This window comes from Ictidomys tridecemlineatus, unplaced genomic scaffold (assembly GCF_052094955.1).
Source record: "Ictidomys tridecemlineatus isolate mIctTri1 unplaced genomic scaffold, mIctTri1.hap1 Scaffold_5206, whole genome shotgun sequence".
Taxonomy (NCBI): Eukaryota; Metazoa; Chordata; class Mammalia; order Rodentia; family Sciuridae; genus Ictidomys; species Ictidomys tridecemlineatus.
This window is the reverse complement of record NW_027523422.1, coordinates 10,387-25,365: the sequence shown is the minus strand read 5'-3', so window position 1 is coordinate 25,365 and position 14,979 is coordinate 10,387. Positions and strand designations below refer to the sequence as shown.

The 14,979-nt window shown below is 32.7% G+C and overlaps 1 protein-coding gene across 1 annotated transcript in view; it reads right to left on the bottom strand.

The window, feature by feature from the left end:
* Window positions 1-14,535, bottom strand: part of LOC144373907 (rap1 GTPase-GDP dissociation stimulator 1-like) — a gene marked incomplete at its 5' end in the record, with an annotated part of 35,819 nt that extends 21,284 nt beyond the window's left edge. The window contains 4 exons of the mRNA XM_078036883.1: window positions 738-869; window positions 1,332-1,475; window positions 9,915-10,040; window positions 14,407-14,535. Coding sequence (XP_077893009.1) covers window positions 738-869; window positions 1,332-1,475; window positions 9,915-10,040; window positions 14,407-14,535 — 531 coding nt within the window. The remainder of the gene's footprint in view (window positions 1-737; window positions 870-1,331; window positions 1,476-9,914; window positions 10,041-14,406) is intronic.
* Between the last annotated feature and the right edge of the window lie 444 nt (window positions 14,536-14,979).

Genomic DNA, 14,979 nt, shown 5'->3' with positions numbered 1-14,979 from the left:
AGACGAATGAATACAGAAAATATGGTATATATATACAATGGAATATCATTCATCCATAAAGACCAATGAAATGATGGCATTTGCCAGTAAATGGATGAAACTGGACAATACCATGCTAGGTGAAATAAACCAGTCCTAAAAGAGCAAAGGCTGAATATTCTCTCTGATACATGTATGCTAACTCACAATAAGTAGAGAGTGGGGCATAGGAAAGACAGTAAAATGAACTGGAGATAACTTTCCTATGTTCTTATTTGAATACATGACATGTAACTCCATATCATATACAACCACAAAAATGGCAAGTTATATTCCACGTATGTATGTCAAAATACATTGTACTGTCATTTTTTTATTAGTTGATCAAGACAATACAATGATCTTGACATATCATACATTTGATTCAAATAGGGTATGAATTCTCATTTTTCCACGTGTACAGATTGCAGGATCACAGTGGTTATACATCCGTGTGTATACATACAGCAATCCTAGTGTCAGTTGTATTCTGCTGCCCTCCCTATCCCCCCCTCCCCTCCCATCACTATTCTCTACCCATTCTACTGTGACACTTATCTCTCTCTCTCTTTTGTCTTCCTTTCCCCCTCACACCATTGTATATGTATTTTTTAACTAAAAAGAATAAAAAATTTAAATGAATAAAAATAAACATTTTTTTTCATAACTAAAAAAAATGTAGAACATCTGATTTACAAAGGAAGAACTAATATGTTTACCATTTCTGGCAAAATTTGCAATTGCCAATGCTCCAGCAAGCTGTAGCTGGTGGTTATTCGATGGAATCCAAGAAAGCACTCTTTGGAACACGTTGCCTTTTCCTCCTTCAAATAGTTTCTGCATGGATTCATCTGGGCATAAGTAAAATAAATAGTTAAAAAAGAGAAATATAATCAGGAGTAACAAATCCATATCCCTAAGTAAATATCTAATTGCGACATTATATACCTCATGAACTATTAAATTCATAATGGAAAAAGCAGTATCTATTTTTAATAAGCTTTTAGTAGGGGTTAGACCGTAAGAGTTTAGAATTTTCCTAGAGTAAGTTTTGTAGCCATAAACTTTCATTTCTTTGGTGCCACAGCTATCTCTTCTTTATGACAGCTTTTCATATACTGGAACATCCCAAAGATTCCTCTTTTTCTGGTTCATCATCTCTAGTACTTTCCATGAGGTATTAGGTTTCAAAATCATCACTTCAACAGGAAGTGAGATAAGAAAATGAGGAAATGCCTAATAATTATATCTACAGAAAAAAATATATTTAAAAATTCTGACAACCATATTCTTTGACATAAATTATAACTCACCTCCAAGAAGTAATAACACCATTAGATCTGAAGCAGTCTTGAGCTCAGCAATGTCATCCTCCTTGTCACTATCCACCTTCTGCTGCACAATCTCTAGGAGGCACTCAACAAGGCCTGCTTCGACCAGTTGTAGTTTAATAGCATCTAAAGAACAATGAGAACAAAGCCACCACAATTTTAGAAGAAATAGAGCTCTAGTACAGGTGATCCATTATAAAAAAACTGTAGCAACCCAGGGAAATGCAGAATTTAGATAAAACACCTTTCCAGATTTGAGTTTCCACAATGAAACATTTGAAAATACAGTTTAATTACACAAAAACTTTACCTCATTTTTCTATTTGAAATTGTTTATCCTTTCACAATGTCTCCCAGCACCTAAATGAATCAATTCTCAGCTCTGAAGGCAATATCACTCTACTATTATTTTAGATATTATATTTTAAAAGGCGACACTATAAGTTACATATTACATATGCCTATATACACACACCTGTTATGTAAACTTAAAATACCTTCATCAATGGAATGTTAAACAAAGCTATTGAAAAATAAAGAAATATTAATAAATTTTAACCTATGTAACAAGTATATTTCCTGTTTGTATATTTCTAGGGCAATCAATCTATATTTTAATGACTTTAATGAAGTAAAAATGCTATAAGGAAAGGATATTTAAAGCATTAGGGATGTAAAGTCATATTTTTAAAAAGACTTAAGATTTTCATTAATTTGAAACTTTTTTGAGTCATAAATATATGGTGATTCATTATACTAAATTTTATTTCAGAATGTATTTTAAAATTTTCATAATAAAAGTTAAAAGAAAATATAACTTTAAAGCTCTCTAATAGTTAACCAAAAAAATATTTTAGAACTATACACTAATTACACTAAAAAATTCTTCATAGAAAAATCAAAATTTTTACATTCCTGTTTTTTTTCTTTTCTTTAGATCTTATAATCATACACAGAAGTTGGGTTTGTCCTGACAAATTCATACATACATGGAGAACGATTTCAGTTCATGTTCCCCACTTTTTTCTCCCTTCTTCCATTCTCCTTCCTCTCCTTGATTTCCTTTTTCTCTTCTTTTATATTTGACTGGTTCTTCATAATATCCTGCCCTTCTCTTCCCATTTCCTTTATTTTATTATATATTCTGCATTTCCTTTATTATATATTCTGCATAAGAGAAAAAATTTTGACCTTTGAGTTTCTGAGTTTGAATAATTTCACTTAGCATTTCCATCCATTTACCAGCAAATGCCATAATTTCATTCTTTTTTATGGCTGAGTAGAACTCCATTGTATACCATAATTTCTTAATCTGAATGGATTTCTTAATGCCATCTATTGATGAGCATAGGGGTTGATTCATAATTCAGCTCTTGTGAATTGTACTGCTATAAACATTGAGATGGCTCTATCGCTATAGTATGTAAACTTTTTACATCCCTAATGCTTTAAATATCCTTTCCTTATAGCATTTTTACTTCATTAAAGATTTTTTATTTGGATCCATATCCATCTCCTGTTAAGAACAGATACAGCTTATTAATCTTTATTTTTAACCTAAACTGGCTTATCTAAATACTTTGAATTTGACACTTAACCCATCAAATCCCAAGTTTTAAATTCTGCAAATATAATAAAATTTCAAACATTAAAGTTATCACTAGTTGGTATATTTCTTGTTAAATTTAAGTTTTAGCTGGGACTGTTAGTGCATGCCTGTAATAATCCCAGCGAGGCTGAGGCAGGATGATCGCAAGTTTGAGGCTAGCTTGGTCAGCTGAGCAAGAACCTGTCTCAAAAAAATATAAAGGGTTGAGGATGAAGCCCAGTGGTACAGAGCCCCTAGGTTCAATCCCCAGTAACAAAAAACAAAACAAAAAAAAACCCCACCAATAAAAAATCCAAATCCAAAAAACAACCAACCACACCCCCCCAACCCTCCACACCCCCAAACCCTCAGAAACCTCAAACAATATCAATTTAAGTTTTTATAGGTGTTGTACATCTAGGACAATGGGACAAAATGAATTAAGAAATACATTTATAAAGATTTTTAAATTTAAATTTTATTTTTTGATCATTGATTTCCCTAAGTTGTATATGCACACGTATACAGCAATCATAGTTTCAGATTCTCATTTGGAAGAAACAAAGACATAAACATATATTGGATACTTAAGACACATATACTTAAGACTTTGATTGCTAGGCAATTTTAAAGTATAAAAATATAGCTTTTTACTATTACCAGGAAGATCAATTCTCTCTTGAATATTGTCTCAGAATACACAGAATATGCATCCTGGAATACTTTTATAAAGGTATACTTGTACTGTGCCTTGGAAAAAGTAGGGCGTTTCCTTGGTTACACAATGCTAGGGCTAGAAGTGTGTAGCAAACAGAATTGAAAACCATCATTAAAAAAAAAGATTTAAAAATACTACATACCTTGAACTATATAAATTCCAACATAAAATTACTCTTCTTTTTATACCAAGAAAACCACAATGATATGCAAAGGTTTATCCAGAAACGAGTTTTCAAGGCTATCCCTTTACCCACTGGAGTGGAGGTAGAGATAGAGAAGAAAACAAACAAACAAAACCCTCTGATTCCTATGCATGTCCAAGTTTGTCAGGATGAAACCAACTACTATGTAAAACCATAAAAATCTACTAAAAAATTGAAAATATAGTCATTCTCAAATACTGCAAGGAAAATAACAGGTAATTCTCTGGTATAAAATTGACTATGCTTGGCCTTCACTCAGTTTTATGCCAGAGAATTACCTATAGTTTTCTGTAATCCCAGCAATTTAGAAGGATTTCAAGTTCAGGAAGATTTCAAGTTCAAGACTAGCCTCAGCAACCAAGCAAGGCCTTAAGCAATTCAGGAACCCTGTCTCAAAATAAAAAATGAAAAGGACTGGGAATGTGACTCCTTGGTGCCAGCAAACAAACAAAAAGATCATGATTAAGTTTTCACTTTCTAGAACCATCAAATGAGATAAAAAACAAATTTATTCCTAAAGAAAAAGATCTAAGGCAATTAGAAAATGTAAAATATGTCAAGATTAAAGATCATAAATCTTTATTCTTACAGTTTGACTATAATCACGAATATATTTAGGAGGCTTAAACTAAATTAATTAGGACTAGCAGGGCATTCTGGCAAAGTAAAAAGCCAGCATATTTATCATTACCATTCTGTCCAAGAATACCTGTTTGCTTATATATGTAAAAATGCATACTTACATACATATATGTATCATATGTATATGTGTGTATTAAATGACTTTTTAAATTGTGAAAAAAACCCATAAATGCATAAGAGTGCAGAAAATGTAAATGTTAAGCATAATAAATCATTAGAAAGAGAATTACCATGCATCTATCATCTAAATCAAGAAATTAATTGCCAACAATCCAGGAAGACCCTCTGCGCTTTTCCCTTACTGATTCATGAGCACCTACCTTCATTCTTCTCAAAGCACTACCTGGGTTGATATTGTAATCACTTCTATATTTTTACTGGTTTACCAAATAAAGAATCATTTCTGAAAACTGGTTTTGTTGCACCTTATGTTGAATTTCACATAAGCCAAATAGTACTTTTTCAGCATTAGTTTTCGCCTTTCAGTATTATGAGATTCATATACATTAATGGTTCTAGCTATCTTCATTCCTTTTCATAATGATTTTCCCATTATTTGAATATACCATGTTTTACCGATCATTCTACCTTTAATGGATATGTGTTGGTTCCAATTATTTTGTTATTATAAATAATGCTGCCTTGAACATCCTGGTGCGTATATGCACAGGTTTTTTGGTGTATTTCTTTTTTGGTGGGGGTATACTGAGGATTGAACTCAGGGGCACTCCACTACTGAGCCACATCCCCAACCCTATTTTGTATTTTACTTAGAGACAGAGTCTCACTGAGTTGCTTAGCACCTCGTTTTTGCTGAGGCTGGCTTTGAACTCGTGATCCTCCTGTCTCAGCCTCCTGAGTGGCAGGGATTACCGGTGTGCACCACCTACCTGGCCTAGAGGTCTATTTCTAAGAGTGGAATTGCTGGGTCATAGGGACGAATAGCTCCAACTTCAGTAGGTATGAATTCTGAATTGCACCATTTATACTCTCTCTGGCACTTAATGGTTGATCTCACTGCTCCACACCCTCACCAATACCTAGAATACCAAACTTTCCAGTAGCTAGATAGTGGTATTTTACAGTGGTTTGGTTTTGCATTTTCTGATTGTTGTGAGATTTGAGTATATTTTCCCTCAGTTTTCTATATTTTTCTTAATGATCTGTGGGAATTTTTAATACAGTTTTATTAAAATAAAATTTTGCTATTGTTATCTAGTAAAACCACTTCTGCCAACACATTCTCTTCCAGTAATTTTGGCTATTCCTGACCTTTGGGAAATTTTAATTACAACCGCACTGAGTTCACAAATTGACAGAGAGATATGATATCATTAGAACACCGAGGCTTCCAATCTATGAAAGTGTTACAGTTTTCCACTCATTTAGCTCTTTAATTTATCTCAATGATTTCTTACAGTTTCCTCCCAGAGATATTGGCCAGTCTATGATCAGTTCATTCTTAAGTGCTTTATTTTTCATACTAAGATAAACAGTTCATTTTAAACATTCTATTTTCTGAGTTTTTCTGGCATATAGAAATACACTTTATTTTGGCTTCTCCTTTTTAGATAAGAAAACTTATCTAAATTCTGATTTACAGAATTGACCAATATATTCTTTTGAATTGAACACTCATAATATTATCTTTGAATAACGACAGTTTTATTTTGCTCTCTTCCTTCATTGGGCAGTTCTTCAACACAAGATTGAATAGAAGAAGTGGGGCTGGTCCTCCTTACTTCCAATCTCAAGGGCATGTTTTTTATTTAACTATTGCGTGTTATATTTTCTGTAAGTTTCTTGTAGAGATTCTTTTTAGATTAAAGAAGTCCTTTGCTAGTACTGGTTTGTTAAGAGTTTTTAAAAATTGTGAAGGGATAATGTTAGCAAATTTTTCTTTTGAATCGGAGATAATATAATTTCTCCACTATAATTAAGCTAATGAATTATACTGACTGAATTTTGAATATCAAATTGCTTTACATTTTCAGAACCAATGCAATTTGGCATGATTAACTTTTAAATATATTCTGATTTCCTACAGAAAATTTGTGAACTCAGTGCGGTTGTAATTAAAATTTCCCAAAGGTCAGGAATAGCCAAGATTATTGGAAGAGAATGTGTTGGCAGAAGTGGTTTTACTAGATAACAAGAATTTTGGATGTATATTTAGGATGAGACTGGCCTTTAATTTTCCTTCTTACATTATCTTTATTGGGATTTGGTGAAAGGACTCACTAGCCTCACTAAAGTAAACTTGGTAAGTATAGTTGCTTTGTTCACTGTCTGGTAGAATTTAAAATAAAATTATTCAGTTTTTCTATTTTGTATTTGTGTTATCCAAACTTTAAAATGTACTGGATCAAATTTTTCACAATACCCATTTAATATTTGCAAAATCTGGGGGCTGGGGTTGTGGCTCAGCAGTAGAGCACTTGCTTAGCATGTGTGATGACCTGGGTTCGATCCTCAGCACCACATAAGAATAAATAAACAAAACAAAGGTATTGTGTTCAACTACAACTAAAAAATAAATATTAAAAAAATCTAGGGCTGGGAATGTGGCTCAAGCCGTAACACGCTCGCCTGGCACACGCGGGGTGCTGGGTTTGATCCTCAGCTCCACATAAAATAAAAAATAAAGATGTTGTGTCCACCGAAAACTGAAAAATAAATATTAAAAAAATTCTCTCCCTCTCTCTCTCCCCTTTTTTAAAAAAAAATCTACAAAATCTGTATCCTTTTTAATTCTTGATTTTGGTTATTTGTGCTTTCTCTTTATTTCCTCACTGCTCTTATTGTAGGGCTTTACCAATTTATTAAGTCTTTCTAGACTCAACTTTTGGCAATTTGATGCTTGTGGTACATTGCATGTTTTCTTATTTATTAAATTTAGCTCTTTATATTCCCTTCCTTTTGCTATCTTGGGTTTATTTTCCTTTAAAAGCATAAAATGGATAGTAAGCTCACTAATTTTAGTTTTTCTCCTTTTCTAACATGCATTTGTTTATGTATTTTAATTAATTTTTTTTAGTTTTATATGGACACAATACCTTTATTTATTATGTTTATGTAGTGCCTCACCTGTGCTAGGCAAGTGCTCTACCACTGAGCTCAACCCCAGCCTTATCTAACATGCAAAACATTTCTAATTTAAATTTCCAAGAATAGCTTTATGGGCATCACATCAGATTTGAGACATATGGTATTTTAATTTTCATTATTTGAAAAATTTTTGATTTCTATTATGATTCTTGTTTGACCTCTGAAGTAATGAAAGTATACTTCTTAATATTAGTGCAGATACTTCCTACACACTTAGGTCACAGAACTTCCCATGCATCCTTCTATTAGATAAGTAGTTACATATTATTTTAAAAAACTATTTTGGTAGTTACCTTAAAAACTGATATCATGGAATAATGAAAATCATAACAGTATCTTCTACATAATGCATGGGTCTTAGATTCTAATTTCTTTTACTTCTCACCTGATTTATATGCTCATTCTGTGGTATATTTTAAATTAAGTACTATCCATTTTAAACCTCACAATTAAATTAGTTGCTTTTTTCCCCCTTTTATTTTTGGTCTTCATTGTCCGGCATCTATATCATTTTCCTTTTATCTAATGGACCAGCTTTATAATTTTCTTCAATGAGGGTACATTGGTAAACTGAATCTTTAAAATCTGAACACCTTTATATTGCCTTCATTTTTGGAAAGTACTTTCATTTAGAATTCTAGGTTGGTTCTCTTGCTACATAGAACATGGTGTCCCAATGTCATCTTGCACAGTTGTTGTTGAGAAGTCAACTGTCAAACTGTTGTTTCTTTTAAGGTAATCTGTTTGGTTTTTTTTCCTGGTTTAAGATTTTGTCCTTTTTTTTCCCTGCATTTTCAGTTTGATATAACCTAGACGTGAATTCTTTTTTGTTTCTTTGGTTTGAATGTTCCCACCAAAACTCCTTTTGAAATTTAATCCCTATTGTGAGGTTTTTTTTTTTTTTTTTTTTTTTTTTTTAAGAGAGAGAGATTCAGCATTTATTTTTTTAGTTTTCGGCGGACACAACATCCCTGCCTGTATGTGGTGCTGAGGATCAAACCTGGGCCGCATGCACCCCAGGCAAGCATGCACGCCAGGCAAGCGCGCTACCAATTGAGCCACATCCCCAGTCCCCTATTGTGAGGTATTAAGAGAGCAGAGACTTAAACTGACTCTGGCATTTGAAGGTAGAATCCCTGGGAGGTAATTAAGGTTAAATAAAGCCACAAGGGTGGGGACATAATCAAACAGGACTGTGGTTTTATAAGAACAAGAGTGTTTTTCCTTGCCATGTGTTGATGCCCTACAGATAATTCTCACTAGCAACAACTTCTCCAGATACATCTGCCCAATCTTGAACTTTCCAGCCTTCAGAACTGTGAGCTGAATAAACTTTTATATCTTTATAAATTACAGTTTGTTTTCTGTTGCTATGATTAAGTACCACAGACTAAGATTATTTTCATGTCTTAGTTTCATTGGGCTTTTTGAGTCTTTGATATCTTTCATAATTTCTGATTAAGCTTCTGCCAAAATTTCTTTAAATGTTGCCTCTCTCTGCACACCTCACCCCCAAATTCTACACTCCTTCTGAGACTCCACCTCCTCTTTTATGTAAATAGGATCTGCTTTTCTTTACATTTCATTCTGAATTCCTTTCTAATCTACCTTAGTTCGAAGATTCTCTATCAACTGTATCTAATCTGCTGGTAAAACCACCAATTAGGTTCTTAATTTTGGTTGGATTTTTCAATTCAGCATTTTTATTTGTTTTTAAAATCTACCATGTCATGTTTTTAATTTTCCAGTTTCCTTCTTTTAAATTTTTAAGCTTGCTTTCAGTTCCTTGTGTTAGCTCTTGTGTATAGTGCCATCTCCTTATGTGCCTGGTTCTCTTTGATTCTGTGCTAGACATTGTATTTGAAAAGTTATTAAAGGCATGGTTTGCTTCCTCTGATTCACTCTTACTTCTATAGTGCATTACAAAAGATATTTTGTGCTCAAAAAAGGGAATGGTTTACTAATATTCTCATTGTTGGCCAGCCTGGGACTTCAACTTTTAACCTCTTTGCCATACAAGGGTACAGATATGGAGTTTGGCTTTTCAGCTGCCTTTTCCAAATTGGAACAAGAAAGTGTTAGCTACAGAAGCGTCTTTACTCTTTAAAAATCAAAGGATCTTGGAAAATAGCTTTCACCCATATATAGTTATGGAGTAGAAAATGTAGCTGAAGTTAGAGATACCAAAATAAAACTTAATATATCAATAATAATACAGGAAAGGGTTTTGAGTTAAAGAACTAGCAACTAAAACCTGAAAAATTTTACATGATCAAAAGTCAAGAGGTACATTTATTTTCTTACCATTTTCTGCCAATGGAGCAAGAACTTCAAAAATCATTTCTCTCTTATCATGTTCTATTTGTTTCTTGAAGAGTTTTACTAGCTCTTCAGCAATATTGGTACTAGCAAACTGTTCTTTACTTGACTCTGAAAAATAAAGAAAAAAAATTTAGAATAAGGAAAGTAAAACCCAGAAATTTGTTTCCTGTTAATACTTTGTCACTTTGTACTACTACTAAATATAAGCACACTTCAAATACAGGAACAATCAAACTAAGGCCCTTGAAAAAGAAAAATGTCTAAGGCTCTAGAGAAAATATTCTGGCTCAATTATATTTGAGGCTGTAAGAAATGTTCACTAGCATGATATATAAGTAATACAACAACAATAAAATTAGGTCATAAAATTCACAGTGTCAAGTCTTTTAGTTGAAGAAAAACTGTTTAAAACAGATTATATGTCACAGAATAAAGGATGACACCATCTTATCTTTAATGTTATTAAAGTGGTATGTTTCTGTACTGGTCCTAACATAAGTATAACTTTTTGTTGTTTTCTTTTGGCGGTGCAGGAAGGTTTGCGGTGCTGAGAATGGGCCTTGCAATGCCCTGTAAGGCATTTGATGACTACTACTTAAAGGCCAATTCTTCACAAGTACTGGGGGAGGGGGATCTCATTCCTCATTCCCTCTCCAGTATGTCCAACCTAGAGCCCTTACTCTGGAGCTTCACCATCAATCAGTATTTAAATATGTAAATTCCTCACATAGAAAAATTAAAAACACCTTCCTTTCCTCTACCCTCACTTTATTCATCAACTATATCCAATAAAAAATTTTGTAAAAGTAAATCTCATTCACTTTTGCAAACAAGTTTGATACCATTGTCTACATATATTGCCTCTAATTTCTTAACTCACATGCATTCCTAAGTGCTAGAGTCACTTTTTGTCAAAAACATTTCTAATAAAAATGATAAACCACAGAAACTTGTATGGTTTTGCTCACTAATAATATATAGTAGCTTAAAGATAAAACAAAAAATAACTGACAAGTGAAATTTTTTTCACAATTGAAGGGAGAAAAGAAAAATGCAACTCTGCCTTATTAAGCCTCATAAATTTTGTGGGATTAAAGATGTTTCCATTTGGGGACCTGCAAAGAAGAATGCATCATCAGAGATGGCGTCTGATGTTACAGAAGGAAAGTAGACTGTCTAGGGTCAGTGAGAACCAGAAATGTAAGAAAGCAAAGAACCAAGTCTCAAGGAAAGGTACTTATAGAGATTTGGTGGAAAAGAAGGAGCAAGCATAAGAGACTGCGAAGTGTTGAGTGGGCCATAACCCGCTTACATGGATTTAGATATATTTGCCCAGTATAGTAGGGACAAGAGCAAGGCAGGCAAAGTTGTCTTTAGAAGTGTCTACTTACCTGTTACTTCCCCTGCCAGGGCAGCCCAATGCATGCTGGGCAAGCACGCTATCATTAAGCTATATTGCCAGCTCCTGTGCTATTTTGGAGAGCCCAGATTATTTTTTCCTTATTAATTTGTTCAATCAAAACTTCCATTCCCCTGTTGCTTCTAACATTATTGTAATGTATTTATGTACTCATTCATGTTATCATTTGGTTAATAAATAATACATGCTAAGCACTATCCAGTAAGGTATACAAAATAAGATTGGAGAATAATTTATAAGAGGTGGGTAGAAAATTAAAAACACAATAACTTTGGCTACCTCAGAGTATTAATGTCTAAAAACTTTGGTAAACAAATGAAATACGGGGCAAATATTTTGCCTGTTTCTGGGCTTTTTGCTTTTGGCAAACCTTTTACACTTTTCTAAAGAATAAGATGACTGAATTCAATACTGAGTCATTCCCCTCCTTTTAGTCTTCTAATACAGTTTTTGTAGCAATCTCTGAAATTCACAGAGCTCAGTAAAAACACTGATTACAAAACACAGGCTGCTGGCATAATACAGATTATAGAACTTTAAACTATCAACTTGCAAGTATGTATTAACAAAATATTCATAAATTCTTAAACTTGATAAAAATCTTTTTACATATAAATAAAATTCTAAATAACTAAGTATTTTCAGCCTAAATAAAGCAAATGTTTTAGTAAAATCAGTAACAGATAAGCTATATATATTATACATATAGTAAAAATAATTATAAATATTCAAAGGAGAAGAGAGTATTTTAAGTGTCACTTAAAGATACCTTGTGTGAGAATTCAAGTTTTTTTTAAAATATATAAAAAGACTATTCATCTCGAGTACCAGAGTAAAAAAAAAAAAACTGTTGTTCAAATGATTTTCACATAATAGGAATGTTATATTTTTCAAATGCCAAATTGTAATCCACTAAGTTATAAAAATCAATTTAGGTTTGTGAACCAATACACTAAAAAACAGAAAATAAACTATCAAAATGCACCGAATATGGTGAAGATAAGTACTGTTTAGTTTCAGGTGTGTTTATTAATAAGTGGTGATACAAAATGCATTTCTTATTGTGGGCTACAATCCAAAAACTAAAAAATATTGCCCTAATATAAGCAATTTACAATATGGGTTTCTGTGATGTGCTTTTGGAGAAATGTTAATATTTTATATTTGTATTATAATGTCTTAACACAGAAGAGCTATATCAATATTTCTATATTGAATGATTAAGGTTCAAATATGCAAGAGATTTGTGTAATTTCAGTAAATTAAAAACACTAATTGCCTTTCATAAAATTTCTCTCCTAGAAGGAAGTTCTCTACTATATAAGCATGAATTCATAGTACTAATCAGTATGACTAATTACTAGTAGGTCACATATTAAATACATCACTGGGTTGAATTAACTGTAAAAATTAGGCCCTATTTACTTCATAGGGCCACAATAAAGGAGAAAGAAATTTAATACAGATTCAGGACCCTCCTTTATATAAAGTGCAGGACTCTTACAATGAATACTCTCAAGTCCCACCCTCTTCCATGGTAATATATTCATTTCACTAGAGGAGAAATGCTTCTTCTTGGCTCTTACAGGAATAAAACAGTTTATTGGAATACAGTGAACCAATAACCTAACTCCCTTTGCATGAGATTAAGCAGGAGGTCTGCATAGTTCCTGAAGTCAAAACTTTTACAAAATTCAGACACATGACCATAAAAAGAATAAAATAATCCTCAGTGAGCAACTAGAATCATATAAGCTCTAATATAATTTATCCAAGGATTGCAATCATTTCCTTAATTGGTACTAACTTTTTCTTAAGGTTAGGAGAGATAAACTCATCAGTCTTTGCTATCCTCCATGTATTCCTAAAACCTTAAAAGGAATGGGAACTTCACAGGGTGAAGGATGACTTTGTTGTATTTTCTAGAGCATCACTGTTCAATAGACATATAATCCATTTTAAAAATGAAACCACATATGGCTGGGTGCAGTGGAACACACCTGTAATCCCAGTGGCTTGGGAAGGCTGGGACAGGAGGATCTCGAGTTCAAAGCCAGCCCCAGCAATCGCTAAGTAACTTAAGTGAGACCCTGTCTCTAAATAAAATACAAAATAGGGCTGGGAATGTGGCTCAGTGGCTGAGTACCCCTGAGTTCAAACCCCAGTGCCCCACCCCCAGTGTAACCACATGTGCAAATTAAAATTTCCTTATAGACACAGTAAAAAAGTAAATGAATATAGGCAAGATTAGTGGCTATTATGCAGGTCAATGCTGTTCTAGAAACTACTCATCCTGAAATATAAAAGTAAAGGACCTCCAGTCTTTAAATATGATGAAACTAAAGGTAAATTAAGAGAGATACTTATATTTCTGGTACAAAGACTGACAGACACTTTTGGTATGGGATTACAGCATGATTTCTGATTTATTTCTACCAACTACATTGGACACACCCTACAACCCACTTAAATGATGTAAATTAAGTGTGAAACACTGAATGAATGTTCTTTCCTTTTTTGGTCTTATTTGAATGGTAGGGGGAAAAGTGTTAATCAGGCTAATATGAGAAAGAAGAAAAAAACAGAGAAGAAAAAATATTCATAAATATTCAGATATGACCACTGAATAAAAATGATTTAAAAAAAATGTCTGATAAATAATTCCTATTTTTTAAAGTTTGACATCAAAGCAAAGATATAGTACTAAAATGGAGATTTCAATGTGTAGTGTCATGAGCTTTGAGTTAGAAAAATTAACAGAGTGTTGCTGCTAATTCAAACTAAGATTTGTCTTTTTTTTTTTTTTTTGCCAAGTTGTGGGAAGGAAGGAGAAAGGGAAGGGAGAGGAACCAAACAAAGAAGGAGGGAAAAAAATACATAAACAATACCATCCATCATATGATCTAATTGGATCTTTTAAAAAAAATTTAAACAAGTATTTCTACTACTTAAAACAATATAATCTAAATGGATTTGTGGCTTTTCCCATTTAAATAAACAGGTATAACTGCATTAATAAGTTCATGACATTTGTGGTTCATGACTCGGACTTACCAAGTTCTGCTAAATTACCAAATGCAACAAGACACATTTCTGTAAGAGCCGCATTGTGGCAGTGGATGCCCAGTAATTTCACTAAGGTAGGGATAACACCCATATTGATAAGCTGAGCTTGAAGGGAATCTGTAAAAAAGAAAAAAGAAAGAAAAAAAAGGAAGAAAACTGTTCACATATCAATGAACATTAGTAAGAAAAAAATACCTGTTATTCTCCCTAAACTCAATGCAATTGCAATTACAGTAAAGGAAAATGAAGTCCATTCATATGGTTGACTAGAACATTTAAAAGCCAGTTCAGAACAGAAGGGTTGAATTTTTAATCTTTTCAATGACCAAAAGAAATTTAGAAATGAAAATAATTTAAAGAATATGTAATTCACTTTTTAAAAAAAGAGGGTCTTATACCTTTAATGATCAGGATTTTATGATGTATAAGTAAACATTACCATTGACTTTTAAATGAAAAGGTTAGACAAAGTAACATTTGCATTACAGGAAATCACAGAATATATGAAAATCCTAAGGAAAATAGTAAGTTTAGTAAAGACCAAGAAAGGAGATAAAAAAA